Source organism: Adiantum capillus-veneris, chromosome 12 (genome assembly GCF_014529385.1).
Source record: "Adiantum capillus-veneris isolate H3 chromosome 12, ASM1452938v2, whole genome shotgun sequence".
NCBI lineage: Eukaryota > Viridiplantae > Streptophyta > Polypodiopsida > Polypodiales > Pteridaceae > Adiantum > Adiantum capillus-veneris.
The window spans coordinates 102,024,140-102,049,445 of NC_140942.1; the positions used below are offsets into that span (position 1 = coordinate 102,024,140).

The following is a 25,306-nucleotide window of genomic DNA, read 5'->3' on the forward strand; positions in this document are numbered from 1 at the left end:
CCCCTCCTCCTCCAACATCTGCCAGTTTCCAAGCCTCCCCTCTGCGTTACCATGCTGCGCACGTGCCCTCTCCCTTCACTGCCATGCTGCCCTCTCTTTCCTCGTCCATGGCCTTTTAAAACCTTCCATTTCTAACTAATACCACCATTTTTTAATTTTTCACCGACTGATAGAACGCTAGCTATTACCACCATTTTTTAATTTTTCACCAACTGATAATAGCGCTAGCTATTACCACCATTTTTTAACTTTTCACCAGCTGGTACGCCCTATTACTAGCCATACCTTTTCAGAAATTATTTCTTCTATAGACTCCCTCACTCTTGTTCCTCTTTCATCCTCCCTCATCCTCACCCTGCTCCTCTTTCTGCCTCCTTGCACCTTCCCTCTTCTTCCATTATCACTCGCACTCCTTGCATACCATCACTCGCTCCACTCGTTGCATCTACAGAGAGGCCTTCATTTTGCATCTACTAAAAAAACCAAAGCTTCCTTGCAAGTGTCAAAAGTCACCCAAATGCCATCGAGATCTCTCTGTGCTTTCCCTAACAAACCCTAAATAGAAATCTCCTCATGAATTCTCCCTCCCATGTTAACATGTTCCCCGATGCATGCATTAGCCTTCAAGACAAGAGCATAGGTGACTACATAGGTAATGGCATATGTAGCGCACAGAGAGAGAAAAAATACTCCCATGAACTTGAGCAATACATTCACTCATTTGGCCTCGTTAGGCAGAGCTTACAAAAAATGGACTGAGCCATGCATTCGAAATCCTGGACACGAACACAATTAACTCTTCAAAAGATCAATGCTTTTACTAAACAACAAAAATGACGATGTAATTGATTGTGTGGTTCTCTTGAAAATCTTTAGCATACCATATTCATTGAGGTAGGCTATTTATGCATTCTTACCTCTGCAATTAACAATCCCTCTTTGTAGGAACAAACATTTGCTCCAGAAGCACTGTTGCAGGCACAAATGCTCTTGCACTGAGCCTTCCAATGAACGTCCGGGCTATGGTAAACATGGTACAATGTCACATACTATTATTTCCATACTGCTCTGACAGCGTTCGTAAAGCTGCTTCCATTCAAGTGGCCATTTCCAAACAAATGACAAAAAGGCATCATTTGTAATCCTTCAAAAAACCCTCATTGAAGTCACTGCTGTCACAAACGAGTTCCTGCATTTCTTGTGATCTGCTTTATTGCATGTGGTCTGAGGATATCCAAGAAGCCAAAGCCAAAGTATGCCTCCCACCACAGGCAATGTATTTGACTGACCAACTGCCATCTGATGGATCACTTCTCTTTTTACCATTTCCTTCGTAATATTGACTTTGCCCATTGCTTAAACCAGAGCTCTTCCTTCCAAGTGTCACAGGCACTTCAACAGGATGTCCAGTAGTGACAGCACGGTCAAACCCCAGGCGCCCATGATCAGCTCGCCCAAACTACACAACATATCGACCAATTGAGAACAAAATGCGATGCGACTTTGAGAGAGAGAGAGATTCACACTCAAGACATGGACATTGGGAAAAAAACAAACTAAAAAAAGGCCTTACAGAATACATCCGGCCTGCAGCTGATAATGCCACAGAATGTGTACCACCACAAGAAACCTAAAGACATTTTAGATTATTAGTATCTGACTTGTAATTCTGTTACTCTTAAGCAGAAAATCCAGCACTTCTCAAACCTGAACAATGGTCTCCTCTGCAAACAGTGATACTTTTTGAGGGACCATTTTACTGCTCTTGTCATCACCAAATCCTAACCTACCATGCTCACCCCTGCCCCATGCATATACCTGTCAAACAGAAAAAAAGCCTCAGTCAATCGAACAAGTACTCTCAATCATAATTCTCAGCTTTAATCACCATTGCATCACATCTCATAATCTTAAGAAAGCTTGCAGCTGAATGATTGAATAGTCTTGAAGTGTTTGAAAGTTTAGTAGATGAAACAGAATGTCACAAGAAGTGTCCAAGCTATCCGTATAAAAGATTTCCCAATAGTATTGAAATCAGATCCAAACAAGTATCAAACAAGTTCAGAAAGCACCCAAACAAGGTTCAAACAAAATCAGACGGGTCCAAACAGTACCTAAACAATTATTCTCAAATAAAATATCCATATACATACAAACAATAGTTTTGAAGACAAAATCATTCAGGGTTGCTCTCCGTTAGTCTAACTCTGAGAGTAATCGACTTTCCATTTTGTTGCAGGATAATAACTCGTCATCAAATAGCGATGTTCACATCATTCTAAGGACACCAAAGGCAACAACGCATCGCAATGCCCTAATTTCATAATGGGACTGGAAGGGAGCCAATAAGTAGTATAAGATTGCTTGTGTAACCAGTAGCTGCCTAAATTTCGCAACCAGTTTGATTGCAATCACTATCCAAACTTTTAAGAAAAAAGGGTGAAATGAAATTCTTACTCCCTCTCAGATCAAAGAAGATACGTGCGTTGATGCCTTAAATTTTTCTATAAGCTCAACATAATTCTTTGGATGCATTTGGCATGGTGAGGGCACAAATGTCTAGAACCAATCCCACTGTTATTTTTGCCTTCTTGGCGGGAGGGACTTGTTTATCTGTTTTATGAGGACAAATGTAGGAAGTATGTCCTGTCTGAACGCATTCAAAACACCTTCCTTCTTGCTAAAGAGTCTCTCGTTGCCTCTGAGTGAGTCGTGGTCGTAGAGGCAGACTGGAGGTATCTTTATCCTTAGCCACAGGAGCTTGGATTGTTTCGGCCGCAAAGACAAGCTTCCCCTTCATGAGTTCATAACCAGGAGTTGCATGGTGCCATGGTCCATAAGCTCTTACATGGTGCTCACTTGCTTTGAAAGACAATACTTTTGGAGTGGAGAAGGTGATCGAACCATATATCGCTCACATTAGAGCCAACTTGCAGATCCCGACCGAGGGGCCTAATCCCTAAGTAGAAGTCCTACCAACTTATGGGACCCTGTCTGATGGGGCCCAAGTAAAGCCGGCAACCACAAACACACACAAGCATAACGACCTGATGACGTGGCAACGAGTACAAATTTCCGCAAATCGCGCTGCTAGGGTGGCAACCAGTACGGATTTTCGCAAATCACATTGCTGACGTGGCAAGTGTACAAATTTCCATAATTTGTGCTAGCATCTTTTTGGGTTCATCACTTTTGGACCGGATGCTTTTGAGTTTATAGCTTTTCATGTAAACTGCTTTTGAATGGCCAAGGGCCTTTAAATATGAAATGTGGGCTCTCACTCTTGGCAGTTTGCCCGCAAGAGATGCACAGCAAGAGCCATAGAGTGTACCTTGTTTAAGCAATATAAAGAAATACCGAAAGGGGCACCATGATTTGGGGCCAGTACTCTCAGGGGTGGAATTACGCCACTCCGTGTCACGTGTGCTCTCTCTCTCTCTCTCTCTTTCTTTAGTTGTTATTGAAGTGCTAAAAGTATGTTCAGTCTGTTCTTTTCTATCGGCACGTGGTATCATCTCGGTTACAATTTCTCCATCCAAAAATCAATGTGAATGATATACTATTGGTGTTGCTAAACTAGCTTTATTTGACAGAAAAATAATTCTAAATGAATTATTGGATTTATAAGTGAGGGTTTTCTCGCTTGGAACACCAAAAAAATTATAAATGAATTATTGAAATTTTAAGTGAGTTTTTCTCACTAGAGACATCCGAATATAGATATTTATAGTGCGTCATTCAGAGTAATGACAGGAGCACTGTGAACGGGAATATCTGTAAGGCCACCAAGAACGAGTACTTCTAATGTGTCACATCAGATGGGTGACAGGGAGCATCGGGAAGAAGTATCGGATCATTCGAGAACGGACATCTCTGATGCGTCATAGGATGGGTGACATAGAGCATCGCGAAGGAGATTGTACCGTAAGTTCGGTAGGATAAGACTAGGTGATGGGTATACCTGATGGGTCACAAGGTGGGTGACGGGTGCATCGGAAAGGGAATATCCATATTCAGGAGGAAATTCTGAACTGTGTTAGAACTGTGCACAAGGATGAACAAGCACTTGAATGAAGATGGGTTCAAAGGAAACTTTGAGGAAAAACGGATGCTTTCTGAGAAAGCGGGTTGCTTTTCGGGAAAGCGGATGCTTTCCGATGAGAAAGTCTATGTCTGCATTGCAACTGTGCATGTGATTGCATCCAGGGACACCTAGGAAGTGCTGTGAAAGCATTGTTTTTAACTTATAAGGTTTTATTGAGTTTTTGGGCTAATTCAAACTATTTTTAAAATACGCCGGCCGCCTACTTAATAAGTGGGCAGCCACCTGGAAAATAAAGCAGCAAAAACCAGCCAGCGATCTCTCTCTCTCTCTCTCTCTCTCTCTCTCTCTCTCTCTCTCTCTCTCTGGCAAAAGAGCCAAAAAAAAAAAACGTCGCGATCTCTACGAGGACAGCCAACGCTCAGCTATTCTTGTCGTGGCCAAGGAGCTATAAAAGCATCACACGCCCTCTCTCAAGAAAGGAGTTGCTAGCACCAACAAGAGGAGACTCTGCTGCCAGAAGATGCAAGAGATCGCGAGACTACGAAGCACGGAGGTCGTTTTTCCAGTGCAAAGAGCAAGAGGTATCAATTGTGGATTCACCATACAAATTGTTATCCCGTGTTTGTGTGTGTTTGCAGGTGTACTTCCTCTTCATGAGGGAGTAGGAGCAAAGGAAGGCATGAGCCTCTGCAGGAGAAAGCGCTCAAAGGAACTAGAGCCAGATCAGCCCAAGGGTTTTGTACCCAAGTTTGGGAAGTAGATCCACGGATCAGAGAGAGGTAGTCTCTCGAGTTGTGATCCGGAAGTGGGGATTCCCAAGTAAGGACTCCGTGTCCGGGAAAGCAGAGGTTGTTCTACAAGAAAAGGACTCTGGGAACAGAGTCAGAAAAGAGTTGCAAGGATGCCATGCCCCGAGTCTCGAAGGTGAGATCCAGAGGCGAGAACCTTGGTTCTCGAGGATTTGGAATAAGGAACGGAAGTTCCTTGGAATAGAGTTTTGCCCTAGGAATAGGAAGCCGAGGCTTCTAGGAACCATCAAGTCTTATTCTAGAATGAACGTGGTAATACGTTCGGTTCAAGTGCTTGTATAGACTCTCCTCAGTAATAAAGATACTGTTACGTAAAGGGACCTGTCACGAGGACGTGGCGATTGCTAACTTGAGTTGTTGGTTTCTTTCTTATGATTTTTGTTTAATTTTTGGGACCCTCTTTTTTAAGTTGCAAATGACCGGACATTGCGTGGCCAGTGTGAAACGGCCGACGGCCAGGAGTTTCACCAGCAATCGGGAAGGGCAGGTCACCACGAGTTGGTTGGGCTAATCGGCACTGTAATCCGAGCAGTAAAAGGGTGTCTAGGCTCAGTTTAAAGTCATTTAGGCCCCTCGCGACACTTATAAGTTGGTGGGTACTAGGGAATTAACTCAAAAGAGGCAAACTGGACACATGGCGGCTCCAGGCTGATCTGCAAGATCTGCATGAAGAGGGAGCGCCCGATTTGAGAGTGGAGACTGGTTTTTGTTCATTGGGGGTTGCTACAGTGTGTGTGAGTAGTGGGTGCAGGTGATCACAGCTTTAATGGAAAGCTTGCCTTCTCCCTTGCTCTATGTAGCGCGACGATTTGCTCTCGAGCATCTCTCTCCCCCCTTTGCGCATATGGTAATGCCCCACTAGTTGGGCTTCTCAGATGACCATGTACAATTATGGGGGTTTTATGCGCGTTTGCCAAGGCAAGAGCCTTCTGTACAAAATCGGATTAGCTAATTGCTAATCCCCTTCAGGTACGCACAGTTCCATTGTGAAGGAATGCGAAAACGGAGAGTTTTCTCGAGTGAAAACTCGTCTGATTTGAAAGGGAACTATCCCATTGCGTGCGGGAGCACCTGAGACACGCATAGGCGTGCTCGCTCCGCTCGAAACGGTCCAGAACAGAGAATTACAGCCTGCTGTGTTTTTCTGCAGGTTTACGGTTTCGCACCTAAACTACAGGGAATCGCCAAGGGAGCCTCAGCAAGGCCTTGGGATGCGTGTACAGGGCAATAGGCACCTAAAAGTGGCAAAACAGAAAATTACAGCATGCTGAAATTGACCTGCAGCTCACTAGAAAGCTTCCATACCGCAAGGGAAAGTGTCCTTGATGTGTACTTTTGATCTACAGGGATATTTGCACCGTTATGCTGGCGAAATTGGGTCAAAAACCTGCAATTACAGCTATGGACAGGTTTGGATAGCTTGGTGAGGGCTAGGTGCAAGGGTTCGGATCGTATATTTGTCAAGGGAGCCTCGGGAAAGCATTAGGTGCTTGTACAAGCCATTTTGGAGAGATTTCCCGCGAGGAATCTCATCTAATTCAAGGGGCAAGTGACCCTACACGTGCGAGAGCTCGAGGGCTACCCTAAAAAGTAATCGGCACGTAGATCAGAGCGCAAAACAGAGAATTCAGCAAGCTGCAATTTCTCGCCAGGTTTTGCAAAGCGCTCTAAAGTGCGTGGAAAGTCAATGTTTGCTCGGGATTTTGTCCATGGAGACTTCTACTGTGGTTATGTTGCTGAAATCAAGTTGAAGTAGAGGAATTTCAGCCCGATAAAAGTGGGACATCCTGTGGAAGTTTACAGGGTTTTCTCAAGTATAATAAGAATAAAGAAATACCGAAAGGGGCGTCAGTCTTTGGGGCCAACATGGTGTCGTTGTCTGCTTGGTAGTGCTCTAGCTACCAGGCCGTGGTTTGTCTTGAAGTGTTGAATTCTAGTCACATGCTTATTCATGAAGTTTCTCTGTGTGTCTAAAGTAAAGTAAAGAATTTTGGGTGAAAGCCAAAGCCTACCGCCCCACGAGCCGGTTTCAGGACCACTCATCTCCTGGTCCCAGTACTGTGTCGATCTTCTCACTCTTTTTTTCTCTCTATTTCTCTCTATACCCTCTGGCTTCAGTAATAAGTGATAAATTCTATTTATCCGAGTATATTATATATTGCTATGCGATCCCGTTTGTGACAAATGGTTTACCTTCACCACTACCCAAGAATTGCCTCTCCAAGCAAGTCACCACTATACAAAAACTTATAGACCATGCAATTGGGGTTGAGTTTGAAAAACCGTAAATTTATATATTTACAAAATCTTCATTCATGTAAATATAAACCATATCTTCTAGAGACAAGTGAGAAACTTGCAACACTCCTAAAGACGATGTGACTTAACCTTATTCAATAGTTTTATCCGTCACTAACCTCCATAGCTTTTCTCTTACGTTTGTCTCTCTCTCTCGCGTTCCTGTGTTAGTGATTTTCTTCAGTTGCACACTCTGACATGGTATCAAAGACCCTGCTACTCTCGCATGATATGCTCCTCTCACCATTGCCCTCTCCATGCCTCTACTTCGTGTCCTCTCCCTCTCCCCCTTTTCCCGAAATCATTTAGGTTTGTTGTAACACCAACCTTTTTACTTCTCCAACGTTTTCAAACTATTACGTAGTCTTATTATCCATATCATCGTTTCTTTATAATGTCACTTATTAGGTTATGGTTAATTACCCGTAGCTTTTTTTTTCAAGTATCGCTTTGTCTTCTGCTTCAATGTTTTTCCTCTTCTTGGGGAAAACGTACTACCAGCAATCAATCACCTATCTCTCGCTTCCTCCTTCATTGCCTTGCAACCTTGGGTCTCCCTTGTCGGCTCCTTCTCCTTCAACTTCGACAAGCTCTCTCTTTCTTCCCATCCGTGTGACATCGCCATCAGCTTCCGTATTATCGGAGCTTACTCTTTTGAACTCGGTATTCTCTCTCGCTACTCATCGCTCTCTATTTGCAGGATTGCTTTATCATCTGTCTCTGCCCGTGGTCTCAGCAATTTCTTAGCCTCCGTGATAAATTCTAGTCACTTCCACCTTCTCGCATCAACTATTTGTGCTTCATTGGGCACAGCTTTCACATCTCCTTTGTTCTTGTGTTTCTACTCTGTGAGAATTTGCGACATTTTGGTGTACTTGCGATTTCTTACAGTTATGTCCGCTTTTGGCAACGGCATGCCGATCTTTCATCCATTGGAGATGTTGGACCGTTCCAACTCATCATAGAGATGCAGATCGTGATGGTTCATCTAGGACCGGGGGACAGCTTCTCCCCCTACTAGTTCCCAATGCCTCAGCTAAATTATCAATTGCGAACGTTTCTCTTAAGCCAAAAGCTTGATCTCTGGCCGACTTTGACTTTCGTAAATCACGTTGACATGCTGACGTGGCTTGCTGTACGAAATTTCGCAATTCACTCTAACAATGTGATGGTAGCAGGCTGTATGGATTTTCCTATTTTGCGCTAGCTACTTTTTGGCAGTTTTTCGAGGGCTTTTGGAGAGGAGGTGATTTTGGTTGCAGTGCTTTTGGATTGTGTGTTGGGCTTTGCTTTTGGGCATCCCTTGTACTGTTTGTAAGTGCCTTGAAGACACTCTTCCGCAGAGCATCTGGACGCAGAGTCTCGACTCGCGGAGAGAGTTGGACCCTCGAGAGTTGTACTTATGCAAAGCGATAGTAAAGATATACCAAAAGGGGCGCCAATCTTTGGGGCTAGTGTGTCTTGGCCCGGAACTCCACCGTGCCGTGTCTAGTCAAGTTTAGTGATTTCGCAGTATTTGTTCGTGTTGCCATTGATTTCTTGCTTAGAGCATCTAAGCATGTAACATTGAGCCCCTTGATAGGAACCTGTAAGTTGGAACAACTTCTGCTTCATTTCACTAGGTTTTTGCACCCCTCTGTCGGGCTTGTCCTTTAGGCCATGCCACATCATCACTCTGTGACCCCTCCTGAAGCATAACACTCTCACCAAAGGAGAAAGGTTGTCCATGTTGAGAAGAAATCGGCACCAATCTAAGTTCAAAGGAAACAACATAGGTATAAGGTGTAGCGGAAGTGAATGTTGAACTTTGCTCAAGATGAGTGTTCCGAACTGTGCTCAAGGGTTCCTTTTACTTACGGAAGGAAGAGCCTTCCGTTCCTTTAGTGAGAGAGTGCAATGGACACAAACAACCATCTCACCACCCAGAATAGTGGGATACGTAAGAGTACACGCATGCATTGCAAACCATTGTTTGCCATTTCCCATTAATCGTTACATGGACTCGGATTTCTGCAGCAAACAATAGTCCCGTATTCTTTAGGTAGACCAAAGCAAAATTGCTCAATCTGCTGCTTAAAGGTGATCTTTCTAAATGAAGAGGTTGGTAGAAAAGTATCCTAAAATCTCTGACAATAGGTGTCCAATGTGTCTTCCTTGGTCATCCACAAATGATTCCAAGCTATGATCACGTCACATTCGTACTCCTAAGTGAACCATGAAGAAGTAAAAACTAGCTTTAACTGTAGCCCCTTCATTGGTGCTTCCCTCCGTAACAGTAGGGTAGACCACCATTGTAACAGGCTTGGACACTCCAAGCGAGAAATCAATAGCAACACACAAACAGAAACTTCAAAATCACTAAAATTTAATAATAATAATAATTTATATATATATATATATATATATATAGAGAGAGAGAGAGAGAGAGAGAGAGAGTCGACATGGCACGACGGAGTTCCACGCCCAAAAGCATTGGCCCCAAAGACTCGCACCCCTTTCGGTATTTCTTTATTTATTGATCTCAACAAGGTACAACTCCCGAGGGTCATCTGCTCTCACACTCTGCGTCAGATGCTTTGCAGAGTGAGGCTCCAAGGGCTCTTATAAACTTTACAAGGGATGCCCAAAAGCAGAGCCCCAAAAGCATCAAGTTCAAAGCACTTTCACCCAAAAGCTCTAGTCTCTCATGCTAGCGCCAAAAACTGACATCGTAAATCGCAAAAATCCATACACCCTACCACGTGGCACCAGCAACGCAATTTGCGAAAATCCGTACAGACCTACCACGTCAATATGTCAGTGCGAATTACGAAAATCCCTTCCAAAGATCAAGCTTCTCTCTTTTAGGGTTTTGGACCCTCCGCCGGTGCTGCATAAGTTCTCTTAGTTGATCAGTTCAGTTTCTCTTGTCTACTCGGCCATTCTCGTCCAGCTCGTCATGCCACGTCATCACTATGTGACATTTCCCCCTCTTGAAAGAATTGTAATCGCCCTCGATTACACCTGCAAAAACAACCAAAGGACAGAAACTTTCTTCAGTAGACATTCACTCTATGTACTCATACACCAAACTCGACCAATCTAGCACTTCTACAAAGACATTAGCCATTGATCAATCATATTTCTGTCAAGGGTCTCAGACACAAATCCTAATCATTGTACCCATTTAGCAATCACATCCACACCACATTGATGTCCTTGATCTACTAAATCGGGTTACTATCAAATTCATATCTTTATGGATGTCCTTGATCTACTGAATCAGGTTACTATCAAATTCATATCTTTTCATTTCACATTTCAATCAAGCAAACCATGCCCATGACCATCCCCTCAAGACAGTACATCCACATAGCATGCAATTCACAAATCACACACTTAGTTAACATTGAACATTCAAATCACGTTCACTATGTCCATCGAGATATTAGATCATGATCAATCGGCAACATGTTTAGCAATCGCATCTAGATCTATCCCAAATCTCCACAAATGTCTCGATTGACTAATTCTTATTGCTATCATGTCCATCTCGTCTCTTTGGAATCACAAGACCAAATTGTTGCAGCCATTTCGTCTTTCAAACATGCACTCAAACACTACTCACATGAGAGAGCACAAGTATCTCAAATATATTTTAGGAATTCCCGGTTCATAAAGTCATCCAGCACAATATTGTCAGCCCCATGAGTATCCTTGAAATCCAAAGAAAGTCAATGACTTTATTCCATCTAGGTAATCTGTGACAAAGGAGCAGAGTAACTCCCCTCTTATGCAGTCCCGCATGCACCAGATTCAACCCGCTGATCTCCGAGAACTCTTGGAATAGTCGAAGCTAGAGCAAAAGCGTCAAGGTAAAGTTCCAAATCTGAGGAGTATCTGCTAGGTCCTCCTCCTCCATCCACTTCGCATCCAATGCCGGATAGTTCTTATCTAAGAACTGTCGTTCACTTTCCCTTTCTCTTTCCTTTCCATGTGAACCAGTATCTGTTCTGAAATGAGAATCTCCTCGTTCTCTTCCACTTTAGGTTGCTCCTCAAGCTCCCTGTCCACTGACACTTCACCTAGATCTGGGGAATTTTTATATACCTAGATGAATCCAGGATAAGCGAAGATTCACCCTTAAAGGGAAGTGCAAAGTATAGGCCCGTGGTAGTCATCCACAACACAACATAACCATCAACTCCATCATGCATAGTATTGACTAATTACCACGACATCCCCACTAACGTCGCCAGTGCCCAATAGTGGGTGTAGAACTAGGTACTAACATATGCTCCCAAACACAACACACACCACACGCACGCACAGATAAGCATACATCAACACAAAGTGTAGCATACTGAGTTTCTGTCATGACTCCGAAGATCAAGGGCAGACTCGGCCATAATGAAGCCTAGCACTAAAAAAAGCATTAAATCGAAAAAATTAGCACAAAAATGAGGTAGTTGATAGGGCATACGCACCACAAAAGATAGAAAGAATTAACACAATATCAATAGGTTGTAACTTGGACAAAAACTTCACAATGTGAAGTCTGCACCCACAAGACCCGTGGTAGCACCCACAAGACAATATAACCATCAGCTCCATCATGCATAGTATTGACTAATTACCACGACATCCCCATTGACGTAGTCAGTGCCCCATAGTGCATGTAGACCTAGGTACTAACATATGCTCCCAAACACAACACACACCGCACGCACGCACACATGATCTACCAATTGATTCTCTTTCTCCTTTCTTTCCTTGTGCCTTGGGACCTGTGCGTAGCTAGCCTCCCCTGTCCATCGGCACGTAAGTCTCAATCAATGGAACCTTGAGATGCACTATTATTTGATCCCCTTCCTTCTCCGAAATCCTCTGATGAACGGGCATCTGGTTCCCTTAGTTCGTCGGAACCCTCAGATGTGCTACCATCTAATTCTCCAGAGTCCTGTGGGTGAACTATCATCCGGTTCCCCTGATTCATTCTCTTCACTAACAGACTCTTGCCTTGCTGAGGTGGATACTATCCTATCCGTATTGATTCCCTTTTTCCTTTCTTTCCTTGTGCCCTTGGACCTGTGGATAGCTAGCCTCCCCTGTCCATCGGCACGTCAGCCTTCATTGGAACCCTAAGATGCACTATTATTTGATCCCCTTTCTTCTCCGTAATCCTCTGATGAACTCACATCTAGTTCCCTTAGTTCCTCGGAACCCTCAGATGTGCAACTGTCTGATTCTCCAGAGTCCTGTGATGAGCTCTCATCCGGTTCCCCTAATTCATTCTCTTCACTCAATGAGCCGGCATGCATTCCAAATCGTTGCTCGACATGTTCCATAAGTCTTTGAATAGAGTTAGAATTTTGGTTTAGACAATAATCTCGAATCTCTTTTGGTAATCCACAACAAAACAGCTCAATCTGGTCTCTCAAAGTACTCTTCCGAAACAAAGACACTGGCAAATAAGTATCCCAAACCCTCTCGCAATAGTCATCCAATGTATCTTTCTTAGTCATTCTCAAGTGATGCCAAGCCGTGATGACATCTCTTTCATATTCATCTGGTATCCAAGTTGATGTGAAAATTTTCTTGAATTTTAACCACGTCACAGGTGCTTCTCTGTGTAACAACACAGTAGACCACCATGTCTGTGCAGTTCCTTTCAAGTAAGATGCCACCCTTCGCACCTCCAGAGAAGGCGACGTCAAGCTGTTGTACAAACTCAAGGGCTCGATGGGTGTCGTGGTAGCCTGAAAACATCTCGAACCTGACGGCCTGATCCCCTTCCTTGAACTCCTAGGTCTTCTTGCTCATATGGTCATTGTATGAAGAGGACGAGCTCTCCTCCTCTTAACTGATAGATGGGCTTCCATGCCTTCTATGCTTTTTCAAAAATCCGTTGTTCTTGCTTTTTCTCTGCTTCTTCCGCCTTTTCTCAACCTCTCTAGAATTAGAGGACGACGAACTTCGGAACTCTCTGATGATGAAGAAAAATCTGAGTCATCCTTGACAGGAGCACGCTTCTTCGATCTGCTTGCCACCTCGAAACTCGATTTCCGACCCAAAGAACCGGGGAAATCCACCAATTTCCTTTTCTTTCGAGAGTGCTTCAAGCCTTTCATTATTTAATTCATCTTTTGGTCAACAGCTCTATCCAGTTCTTCCTGCGAGTACAGCTTCCGCTTTTTTGCACTCGTTTGTGCTTCACATTTCCTCCCGACCTGAGAGGAGAATCAATGGCCTCACCCCATCTTGAGTGAATTTCATCGATCAGGTAATTCCTCAGGTGTTTCGCAAATCTCAGGTCTCTAGAGTACTTGATCAATCTTTTCACACACGTGTCAACCTGCAGTTGGCACTTGTACTCCGCTCTGGCAAACTTCTCCGTCAAAAATTTGCACACATCTTCATTCTTTTCTTCACTTCCCGCATCAGATTTCAACTTTTCTTTGCCTACCCCCTGAAAGGTGTTATTTTTGTCAAATTCTCTGTGAGAACCCATATGTAATCTGGGGTTCTTTATGGCTTTATGCCCTTTAAGACAGAGCGATGAAGACGGGAGCGCGCTCGACGCACAATGAACGAAGGGTGGGAGTGTCTAATAAGTCCAAGGTCGGGGCACGAAGATTCTTTCATAAAAATCTCCCTCAAAAAGGATCGGATCCATGTCACAAACTACTGACGTGGCAAGCCACTGAAGAACGGAGTCAGCCTACAGATCCCAGCCAAGAGGCCTAAGCCCAAAGAAGAAGAAGCAGAAGAAGTTTTACCAACTTGCAAAGTCTTGCCGAGTAGCCTATGTTTTAAGAAGAGTTCCCACCAACTTATGGGACCCCATCTGATGGGGCCCAAGTGACAAAGACATAAATAAAGCTAGACCTACACACACAGCGTAAAAATTGATGACATGGCGCTGCACGGACAACCCGAAATTCACGATTGCTGCTGACGTGGCACACTGTACGGATTTCCAAAATTCGCACCGCAGCATGCTGACGTGGCAGGGTACGAATTCCCGTGATTTATGCTGGGAAGCTTTTCATCGCCAATTTTTGAGGTCAGATAATTTTGAGTTTGAAGCTTTTCATGTAACTGATGTTCATAGGCCAAGGGCCTTGAAATATGTGCAGATGGCTCAATCTCTAGCACGCTTTGACATGGAGTGTTAGGTGCAGCGGAATGAATGTTGTTCTTTCTCAAGATGAGTGATCCATATTTGCTCAAGGTTCCTTTTAGTTCTTATGAAAGGGAGAGCCTTCTGTTCTTAATGGAGAGTGCTATGATCATGAACAAAGTGAGTGGACACTGTGCGTGCAAGTGTATGAGACTCAGAGATAGAGAGAGAAGAGAGATACGACACCAGAGACATTGTAAAACCCTCCTCCGAAGGCCCCATTCTCGTTGGCGAGAGTGGTCTACGATTGATTGCACAAACGGGTACAATGATGATGCATAAAACTGATGCAGAACTAGGCTATGTTGACGATGACGACGGGGATGACGAACTCGACCTAAGGGCTGAAATCTGCAATCTTTCTACTGCTGTCCAAAAACGCTATGAGCTGGAATCTGTGACTAGTCCAAAAACGCTGATTTGGGGGCTGTTTTCTATGGGTCTTTGACACTGAAAATCTGCAGGTTTAGGGCTGAAAACTGAGGTTCCTAAAGGCTGAAAACTGATGGTCCTTCCAACTGAATCTGCTATCTTCTTAGGGCTGAAATCGCAGGCCCTTCATGGCTGAAAAACGCTGCCAACATGCAAAGGCTGAAATCTTCCAAAACGCCAGGCTGAGATGTCTTTGCAAAAACGCTAGCTTGCTGGGGTCTTCTAGCGATGGCAAAACTGATGCAAAACGCTAGGATCTGGGACTTGTTGGCGATGGCTTGTGGAAGGAAAAACGCTATGCTTGGGGGTCTTTGCTTGGAGGGAAACCACCAAGGCTTGGTCTTGCTGAGAAGTTGCCTGCTGAGCTTAGCTCCTGTTGCCTCTTCTACCAAATAGTGCTAGCTCTAGTTTGTTTATATACAAACTTAGCAAAATTGCCCTACCTACTTTCCAACAAAAGTCACTTAAAAATAATAAGTGAAAAATGTCAAAAATAGGGAAAATAGGCTAAATGCACTGGAAAATTCTCCTAAAGGATTCTGATGGATTCTAATGGGAATGCTTATGATCATGCTGTGTGCAACCAGAGGATATGCATCTACACTAAGTGACTGGACATGCACGGTCTACGAATAGACTCACAAAAGTGCCAAATCACTTCTAATCTAGACTGACTGGACTGACTCAACCCTTATCGTGTTGTAGCTTGTCCACGGACACATAGGGTTGGATGTGTCACATGACATGGAGGTGCAAAGGATGGAGTATCGACGTTGTATTCAGTTCAAGCAATATAAAGAAATACCGAAAGGAGCGCCAACGTTTGGGGCCAGTGCTCTCTTGGAGTGGAACTCCGCCACTCCCCGCCTCGTGTGTCGTACGTCTCTTTCAATTCCGTTGTTATTTGAAGCGCTTAAAATTGTTCAATCTATTCTTTTCCGTTGGCACGTGGTGCCCGTCAGCACGTGCCGTCCGTTCCCGTGACAACGGTATCAAAGTTTCAAGCGTGTGCTTTTCTGAAAGCATACCGGTCCTACCAAAGAGCAGACAAAACAAGTTGGCACTTCCAAAGCTTACTAAAGGATCTTCGTGTCCCGACCCGAGGCTTATTAGCCACTCCCACCCTCACTTCATCGCGCATCGGGCGCGCTCCCGTCTTCATTGCTCTGTCTTATAGGGCATAAGCCATAAAGATCACTTGCAAGAGAAGGATCGAAGATTTTTCGAGCCACTATTTTTCTCAGAGGCAGTGCCATGTAGTGGTAGAAGTCCATAGCACACTCCAACGACTTGGTAAGGTTTTAAGAAAAATTTTGCCCGAAGTTACATGCCTTTAGACATCTTCCTTGCAGCTTCTTAAAAGGTGGGTATCTTGAAAGGCTTCCCACAAAAACCCTAGCAGATTACAACTTAAAATTTTTCGACGTCTTTCAACAAGTGTCTCATCTCGAGCTGATAAGATTCGAGGTCCAGTGTGTGATTGCTATGTCTTGGGACTACCATCACCGCTACAGAAACACTCTATCGAGGCTTGTTTCAACTATTCAAGAGCTTATGGACCATGCTATGGTCGGCTACAACCTTAAGGAAGAAATCTAACCTAATTTTACGAACACGTTTTAAAACGAAAGGCTTGTCGACTTTCAAGCTTGATTCATGTCGAGAATGCTTTTTCGCTTTGATTTACCACTTTTCTGAGTTCTGTTTGAGACCTTGTTTGATGATCCTGTTTGGAATTTGAATGAAATGGATGGTATCTCTTTTAAACCTGTCTTGGTGTCGATTTGAATTGTTTGACTATGGTTTGAATACTGGTTTCAATGCTTGGTGATTTACTCCCGGGTGTAGTAGTGAGAAATGCCGTTTTGGTAGTGCCTGAACCTCAAAATGACACTATGCTTGAACCTCCAAACAACGCACGCTGCGGTTTGGGGGGCGTTTGGTTGTAAAAGGCCTCTATATCTCCCGGCCTAGCCCCTTTTACATTATCTGCAGGAGGAGTGATGAGGGAGTCGTTGAACAGCTCATACCCCGACTTGGATGCAAGGGGAGTGTTCATTGGCAGCTTTATGTTTCTATGTCTTGTAACATGCACATGTGAGCATTTGTGTTGCATTGTGATGTGTCAACCACTGAAAATATTCCTACCTGGGTAAGATTGCCTACGTATGTAGTTTTAGTGCATCAAGACACCCATTACAAATCGACGTAGTTTGGATGTGATGGCTAATTTTACTACGCAAGAATTTCAAGAGCTCCGATCTTGAATGAAACTCCTTATTGGATAAGATTTTTTTGGGAAGCCAACGACCCAAGATATCAAGAGCACCAATTTGGAATGAGAAAACTGATTGTCTCTCGAAATGACCCTCGGAAAATTTTGAGCTAACTTGAGTTGTTTTGCAAATATCCAGTAATCGCAAACGATTATTTTTTTCAAGAAGGGGAGATGTCACAAGCTGTTGACGCGTCAAGCCACTGAAGAACGGAGCCAACATGTAGATCCCAGCCGAGGGGTTTAGGTGCTTTTGCTATGTCTCTGAGTCTTTCTCCTCTTCCTACTCTTTCTATCCTCGTCACTAGAGTCAAAGGAGGAAGAACTGTCTGAGCTATCAGAAGAGGATAAGGATGAACTGGAAACACCCTCAAAGCGCACACGCTTCTTTGACTTGTGCATTCTCAAAAGTAAATTTTCGACCCAAGTAGCCAGGATAGTCTACTGCTCGACTCTGTCTCCTTGGCTGCTTCTTGGTCTTCATGAGTCGACTGACTCGCCTTTCTACTGCTTCATCGAATTCATCCTCTGAATACACCCTCTAATAGGTGTTGCCGACATAGGTGTCTTCTACAAAATTGACTTCAGACATGAACGCATGGTCGTATGCCATCGGGAATGCATTTCGTCAATCGGGTGCTTGATCAAAAATTTTGCATACCGAGGATCTTTTGAATACTCGAGCATCTGCTAGGGCACAGGCATCAACCTGTCGTTGACGTTGCATCTCCATTCGTTCATACTCCGTGGATGGAGGTGGCTCGTACTCCCCTTCCGAATCGTCAAAAGGTGACCAAGGTCTGTTCGAATCTTCAATGTTTTCCCCTGAACCTGAGTGGTCGTATGCAACAGTTTCTTCCTTGCGAGACTCGTCAACTAAATCCATGTGTGCTGCAAATAAAGGGATCGGATTTTCTGTAGATGGAAAAACCGTATGGGCTCTAATACCATTGTAATAGACTTGGGCACCCCAAGCCAATAATATGATGCAACACACGTGAGAAAACTGAAACAACTCAACAAACTAAACAAAACTGAGAAAAAGAGACGACATGGCAAAGGCGAAGTTCCACTCTTAGAGGGATCAGCCCCAAAGACTGGTGCCCCTTTCGGTATTTCTTTAATATTGATGCTTCACAAAGTACAATGTCAAAGGGTCCTCGCCTCTGCCGCACTCCACAGCGTACAAACTGGCAAGCAAGAAGCCCTGGCACTTTATTTAAGGCATTCCAAAAGTAGCTACATGAAAAGCTTCAGTTCTAAAAGTATATGGGCCCCAAAAGCTAGCGCTAGGGCAGCCATCACAAATTGCGGAAATCCATATGGTGCCACATAAGCAGTCGGCGCGAATCGCGGAACGTCCATACAACGCTGTCACGTTAGTATCTTCACGCAATTTTGGATCCAGCTTTATTTAAAAATAGGTTTTAGGCCCCTCGATCGGGGACCATAAGTTGGTACAACTTATAAGCTTCAAGATCTTTAATTTAGGCCTCCCAAGGGCCGGATAGGCTCTTTAAGTTGGTTAAACTTTACTTGCATCTTTCACTAGAATTTGGACCTCCCTCTATCCGCAGTACGTCCAATCGGCAATGCCACGTCATCACTTTGTGACACAAAGTCGACATGATGCATATGGACAGCCATCAACCAGTTCTGTAAACGGACCCACTTTATTCCGATAAAGAGAACACTAGAAGCCGACCATTTGGCTAAGTTGTTTGTCTCACAAATTTTCAAATTACACGGTATGCATGAATCTATATTTTCAAATAGAGATCCTCGCTTCACAAGCTTGTTTTGATTCTTGAAGAGCAATATGGGAGAATATAGGCACACGGCTTAAATTCTCATCCTCGTTTCATCCACAAACAGATCGGCAGGTGGAGATAGCCAACTCAGTGGTTTTAACTTATTAAAGTCATACATCTTTGATCAGAAGACTAAGTGAGAAGTTTTTGTCCTTGGTGGAGTTTGCTTACAACAACATAGTTCATACGTCTACAGGTGTAACAAGATGGCACCACATGTCGACGGAAAAGAATAGACTGAACACAACTTTAGGCACTTCAAAAACAATTGATCCCAAAGAAAGACTTTACGACAGACACAGAGTGGCTTAATTCCACCCCTTGAGTGCACTAGCCCCAAACTGTGGCCCCCCTTTCAGTATTTTTTCTTCAACGGGGTACAACACTTGAGGCTCTGCTCTGCATCTCTTGCCGATAGAATGCCAAAGAGTGAGCTCATAGTACATATTATAGGCCCTTGGCCATCCAAAAGCAGTTAAATGAAAAGCATCGAGTCTAAAAGCATCTGGCCTCAAAAACTAACGCCCAAAAATCTGTTCGTACAGCGTTGCCATGTCAGCATCAAGCTACGAAGAGCCACGTCAACAACCTTTTACGCACTTTGTTTGTGTGACCTACTTTATTTTTAGGCCCCATCGAACAGGGTGCAGTAAGATGGATTGGGTTACGATTTTATAATCCTTAACCCTTGTATTTTAAAGCCACTTTGCAAAAACCTACAAGTTGGTGAGGACTTCTTCAGCTCCCTTCTTCTATTAGGGTTAGACCCCTTGGCCGAAAGTTGTAGGTTGGCTAGGGTTAGGACTCCGGCTAGGGTTAGGCTCAGGGAGTCCTAACCCTGGGTCTCCAGAGGCTCGACGCGTCATTAGTTTGTGACATCCCCCCTTCTTAAAAGAAGAGAAATCATTCGTGATTATATTTGCAAAACAACTTAAGTTAGATAAAAACATCCAAGGGTCATCATCAAGGTCATCCAGTTTTCTCATTCCATATCAAAGCTCTTGATATTCTGATGTAGCAAAAATTAGCCATCACACCCATACTGTGTTGATCTTTAGAGGAGTGTCTTGATACACTAAATTTACATACCCAAGCAATCTCACTCAATTAAGTACATTCATTGGTTGACACATCACAATGCAACACAGATGAGTATAAATTCATGTTACAGAACATAGAATCATATAATGGTCGATGAACACTCCTCCGGCAAATAACCAAGAAGGTCCGGGCCATAAGATATTCAACAACTTCCTCATCACTCCTCCCGCAAATAACCTAAAAAGGTCTGGGCCATGAAATATAGAGGCCTTTTACAACCAAACGTGCCCCAAACCGCAACCTGCATCTCTCGGAGGTTCCAAGAGTAAATAATTCTAAGACTGTAACCAATTTTCTTTTCAATACTTCAAATGAACACGCGGGAGGATCTCCTGCTACATGTACCGCCTATGGATAGGTGTCTAACTAACCACCTGGCCATAGCCACTATTCAACAGTGCCCCCTCACTGGGACCAACATCCGAGAACATAGGCGTGCATTGGGCGTCCCATATCACCCGGTCTCACCTCCTCAAAGTGACCTTGCGAATTCCTGTCTCCACAAGCTAACCGCTCGCACTCTGCCACTAAGGGTCGATCACTATAAATAAGGCCTTTGCCTCCTTTTATAAAAGTGACTAGCCACACTGGCCGGGTTCACACTACGTCTGCCCAAACTCTGGGCACCCATCTTGACGGTGTCATAGACTAGATCCCCTCTCCTATGAGCGGGACATAAGGCGGCTCACATAAAAGATACACGAACATCCAAAGGAAGAGCCGATTATAACATATGCATGAAAATGGGGATGTCGAAGCCCCGAATTCAACTAGTGTGCCATGATTGCCAAATGGGTCAGTTGTGGTAATGGATACAAGAAATCACATAGATACAATTCAATTTTACGACCAAGAATGACGAGTCTATGGACCTGTAGGTACAAAAAATCACATATATAAACTTCGATTGTGGTGGCCAAGAATGATGAGCACATCAAGCAAGAATGTACAACATAAGTTGTATGAAAATGCAGTAAAATTTGATCAGAAAAAGTAATCGACTTAGAGAACATTAGTGGCAGTGTATTGTAAGCAAGAGTTGGCAATGCAGCAAGGGGTTTATCAGTGTAGGAAGCTCGCAATTGCAAAGTTGTTCGTCCTCCGATTCACCTTTTCTGTTGCACCTTTTACATAACCACCACAAAATTGTGAGTGATACGGCAATTCTAATCCTTGTAGGCTTACAAAAAGGCATGTTTTGGCCATTTTGGTGCCACATTTTGTTGTTTTGGAGGTCTCTCATTGACCTCTTTTGAGTAAAACTAATGAATCGAGAAATTTTGAAGCATAAGTGAAAACATTATTTGAGCTCCAAATGCATGCAAATCCTCATGCTTTTGCTTCTCATAACCTCTTGAACACACTTGTAACGGACGGCATTCGGCACAAGTCGCACTTCCTAGGCAAAATAAGTATTGAGCACATTGCATTTATTTCATTCGCATTACAAAAGCCTTGCCCCATCGGCTACATATAGACATGACGATAACCACTAACAATTGCATACACTATATACATTGTGCACATTGCACCATGCAAGTAGGAAAGATTTCTAATAAAATCTATCGTTTTTATGAAATAACCAAGCCACAAATATCATCATGCAGCCACAACAAGAAGGAAATTTTGAAACACTTTAGAGTGAATTCATTGTTACATGACATGTAACGAGACGCTCTTTACTACCAAGCTCAAACCCAAACACTGAATATATCCTAGTTTTTGCAGAAGCGGATTGTTGAAGCAGCACAAATTTTGTGTATATACGAGCATATACATACACAAAAAGGTTTGTTTTAGTGTTTGAAAACTTAATTGAAAGGCTGTATATGCCTCACATGGACATGGATGCTAAACATACCATCAAGAAAAGGTTGTCACAAAAAAACAGTGAAGATTTTCATAGTATTGCACAGCCAGCTCAAGAAAATTGCATTACTGTGTAAAACAAACTACAGAGCGAATGGTCTTACCTCTCCCTCAGGAGTCAACGCCATGGAATGCCATCCACCAGCAGCAATATCTTCCTATAAAAACCACAAAACTTTGAGGACGCTAGGATCTACCCACCCAAAAGGGAAAAGCAGAGGCAACGAAATAAGTTGAAAAGTTTCAAACCATGATTAGACCATCCAGGCCTTTCACTGGAACCGGCAGAGCTCGTGGTTGGGTATCCCCTGTTCCTAATTGACCATATTCATTGTTACCCCATGCCCAGACTTCGCCACGTTGCAACAAAGCCAAGTTATGAAAAGCACCGACTGCAATAAGTCTGACATTCTCCAGTCCCTGTACTCGCACAGGAGTGGAGATTTGTTTGCTGCAAACAATATAAAGAATATAATGGATACATTTACATACTTTCATATTCAATAGGTAGGTAATGGATTCAAAACATACATGTCACCCGGTGGCCATGGCTGCCCCCATGTCCACACAAGTCCATCATATGTAAGGACCACAGAATGCGTCCCACCTGCTGCCACCTGCCCAAATCCGTGCTCAATTCTGATAACTTCTGAAAATGCTTTGAAAGGCAATCATATATTTACCTGGCGAACCCGCAAATGGGGAGCACAGCGTTGAGGAATGACAATATCTCGCCTTAACACTTTGCTATCCCCTTTTTGCTCTGGCTCTTCTGCACACTGTCCATACTCATTACCACCTGAAAATCCAAGCACCCTTGCAATAACCAGGGTGCAAAGGAATTAGGGAACAACTTGATAGAAGCGTTCATAACAATTAAGTGCAAGAAAATACTTTAAAAAACAGTAGGCCTCTACAATTCGCACAATGTAAGAAATCCTTTCAAAGCTGCAACAGAGAAAAGTCGGAAGTAATTTAATGAAAGGAAAGTCGAACAAGGTTGCCATTGAAGAGTCCCAAGACCTTTGGAAAGTCAAAAGATATGGCCCTCTTCTATAAGAAAGGTTTGAAAAGTGAATACCACTGTGTATGTCTTTGTACCTTCTACTTCTCTTCATCTCTTCTTTGACTTTGCCTTTTCCTTGTGTTTCCTTTGTAATTTTCTTGCCCTATATATTGAATGTAGTGTTTATGGGTCCATTAAAAGATGTCTAGCATCTATACATGCAATTAGTATTCTTGCAAGCTGTGCCACAATGAATCTTACTTGCACCAAACGTAAACATACTTGTCAATAATTTGTTATCTTTGAAAGAGGTATGCACATACTTTTTTTGTATATGTCTAGCATCTATACATACATTTTAGTATTCTTGCAAGTTGCGCCACAATGAATCTTACTTGCACCAAACATAAACATACTTGTCAATAATTTGTTATCTTTGAAAGAGGTATTCATCGCAATACCTCCATATATATGCATTTTTGTTACTACACAAACTTGAGAACCTAAGCAGGTAGGATGAGCCACCCATTTGCCAACTTCGATAAGTTAAAGTGCACCTACCCCAGGCATATGCACGCCCATCCGTATCAACAGCAAGACAGTGCCAACCACCAATTGCCGCCTGGCCACCATTCAGCTAGTTAACAACTATTGGAAATTGTATGCAAATGCAGGAAACACAAAGAATGAGCACTGTTTATCACCTGAACAATCTTCACGTGTGCAAGGGCTTCCACCTGACTTGGAGAACATTCAGTCTTGCTTTCTTGTGGATGCCCAAGGGTTCCTCGTTGATTCCAGCCCCAAGTGAAGAGCTAAACAGAGAAGTTGAACAATGGCCAAACCACCATCAATGACATAAAAAGCAGCGACACAAAAGGAAGTAAAGCGGGGCTCCCTGTGTGTATCATTGCATATGCGTGTGTAATTGCAGATGAGTATTAAGGAAGGGATGGAATGACAGTTATATTACTACCCGCCCGTCATTGCAGATGGCCAATGAGTTTCGGCTGCCAGCAACCACACATGTCACTTGCTCATCTTCCAAAGCTTCAATTTCACAGACTCCAGCTTTGTCACAAACGTCCCCAAGGCCAAGCTGCCCATCTTCTCCAGCTCCCCTAAGACCAAAGATTCACCCATTAAGTCAAACAGAACCCCTACACATACGATCATCTTCTCCTGATAACGGTGAAGACATATATACAAAACAAGCAATCTTTATCACGCATATGTTACTCGTGACGATTGAAAAACATCTAACATGATCTCTCTCTCTCTTTCGCTGTGTGTGTGTGTGTGTGGAGAGAGAGAGAGAGAGAGAGAGAGAGAGAGAGAGAGAGACTCACCAAGCTAAAACCGCCTCGCTCTGCATGCTCCCCCGGTCATGTGCAGGAAAATAGTCGAGCTGCCAGCCGTAGGTTTTCGTGCAAATGCGCAGTACAGCAGCAACTATACTTGCGCAACAATGCAACTTTCGATGGATTAAGCAGCAACTAAACTTTATTTACTTGTTATCTCCTTGATGCTTTCTCCAAAGTACCTTTCCTTTAGAAAGGTGGGATATTGCTATGACTGTTTGTGCACTTAATTTGGGTGGCATGTATGCTCTTCCTTTTTTGCCTAATAAAACTTGGAACCCTTGGGAGCATTTGTGGACCATTGGATTAACCTTGTTGAGAGCAAACGTGGACCATCAGATTATTTTTGTTGAAAACGGCCACATGGCAAAGTCAATGTTTTCAGCTTACATAAGGCCTACGAGACTTTGGAAATCAATTGTGGACTATGAATCTTGTTGGAAACGACCACATGACAAAGTCAATGTTTTCAGCCTTCATAAGACCTAAGTAGACTGTGGAACTCTTAGGAGCACTTGTGGACCATTTGTTGAGTGGGCCATTAAATTTAGCTTGTTGAATAAGGCCACATGGCAAAGTCAATGTTTTTTCCTGCTTTTGATGGGAGTCAAGAGCGTTCAAGAGAGGCATTAACTAGGGGGCCACACTCTCTCTCACACACACCCTCCTCATCTTATTTAGTGTTTTAGAGGGGGACCAAATGCAAACTCCCATCATAATATGGTACGGTGACTATTCACTTGATGTGTTGGCCAACAGAACCATGGATGCAATTTTAATGCTCTCGTTCAAGAGACAAAATGCAAACTCCCATTATCTTATGTAAGTCATTGTGACTATTCACCTTGATGTGTTAGCCAATGAAATTGCAACACATAGTTACGCAAAGGGCCTACAAAATACATAAAATCTACATACTACAGGCAATAAATCAACAAATCTACATACCTGATGAAGTGTGTATACACCAATTGACAACAGTGCATGATCTAAGAGAGACAGAGAAGGGAAGAGAATCAAAGAACACGTGCCAGTGCACCTCCTAGAGTGGAGTGCTACACAGGCACGGCGAGATAGGAGAGGTGAGAAGAGAGAAGAAAAGACACAGACATTAGGTGCAATCCCCCGTGCACCTAA

General features: G+C 43.4%; 1 protein-coding gene across 1 annotated transcript; it reads right to left on the reverse strand.

The window, feature by feature from the left end:
- Positions 1–687: 687 nt before the first annotated feature.
- LOC147446236 (ultraviolet-B receptor UVR8-like) lies at positions 688–24,330 on the reverse strand. Its single transcript, XM_086525499.1, has 13 exons — positions 24,158–24,330; positions 23,785–23,929; positions 23,513–23,623; positions 23,370–23,430; positions 22,486–22,601; positions 22,334–22,419; positions 22,052–22,253; positions 21,907–21,960; positions 1,708–1,818; positions 1,574–1,630; positions 1,290–1,459; positions 918–1,020; positions 688–776 (listed from the first exon to the last, which is right to left on the reverse strand). The coding sequence occupies exons 1-13, from the start codon at positions 24,181–24,183 to the stop codon at positions 714–716; spliced, it is 1,305 nt and encodes a 434-aa protein (XP_086381625.1). The 5' UTR covers positions 24,184–24,330; the 3' UTR covers positions 688–713.
- Positions 24,331–25,306: the final 976 nt, after the last annotated feature.

Bases quoted from the DNA above. Each gene is read 5' to 3' on its own strand.
- LOC147446236 (XM_086525499.1), bottom strand. From the start codon at position 24,183: ATGCAGAGCGAGGCGGTTTTAGCTTG. The intron at 22,602-23,369 runs GTAGGTGCACTT...TTGGATTTTCAG, and splicing joins TGGGCGTGCATATGCCTGGG to GTGGTAATGAGTATGGACAG. The intron at 777-917 runs GTAAGAATGCAT...GTTCGTGTCCAG, and splicing joins AGGGATTGTTAATTGCAGAG to GATTTCGAATGCATGGCTCA.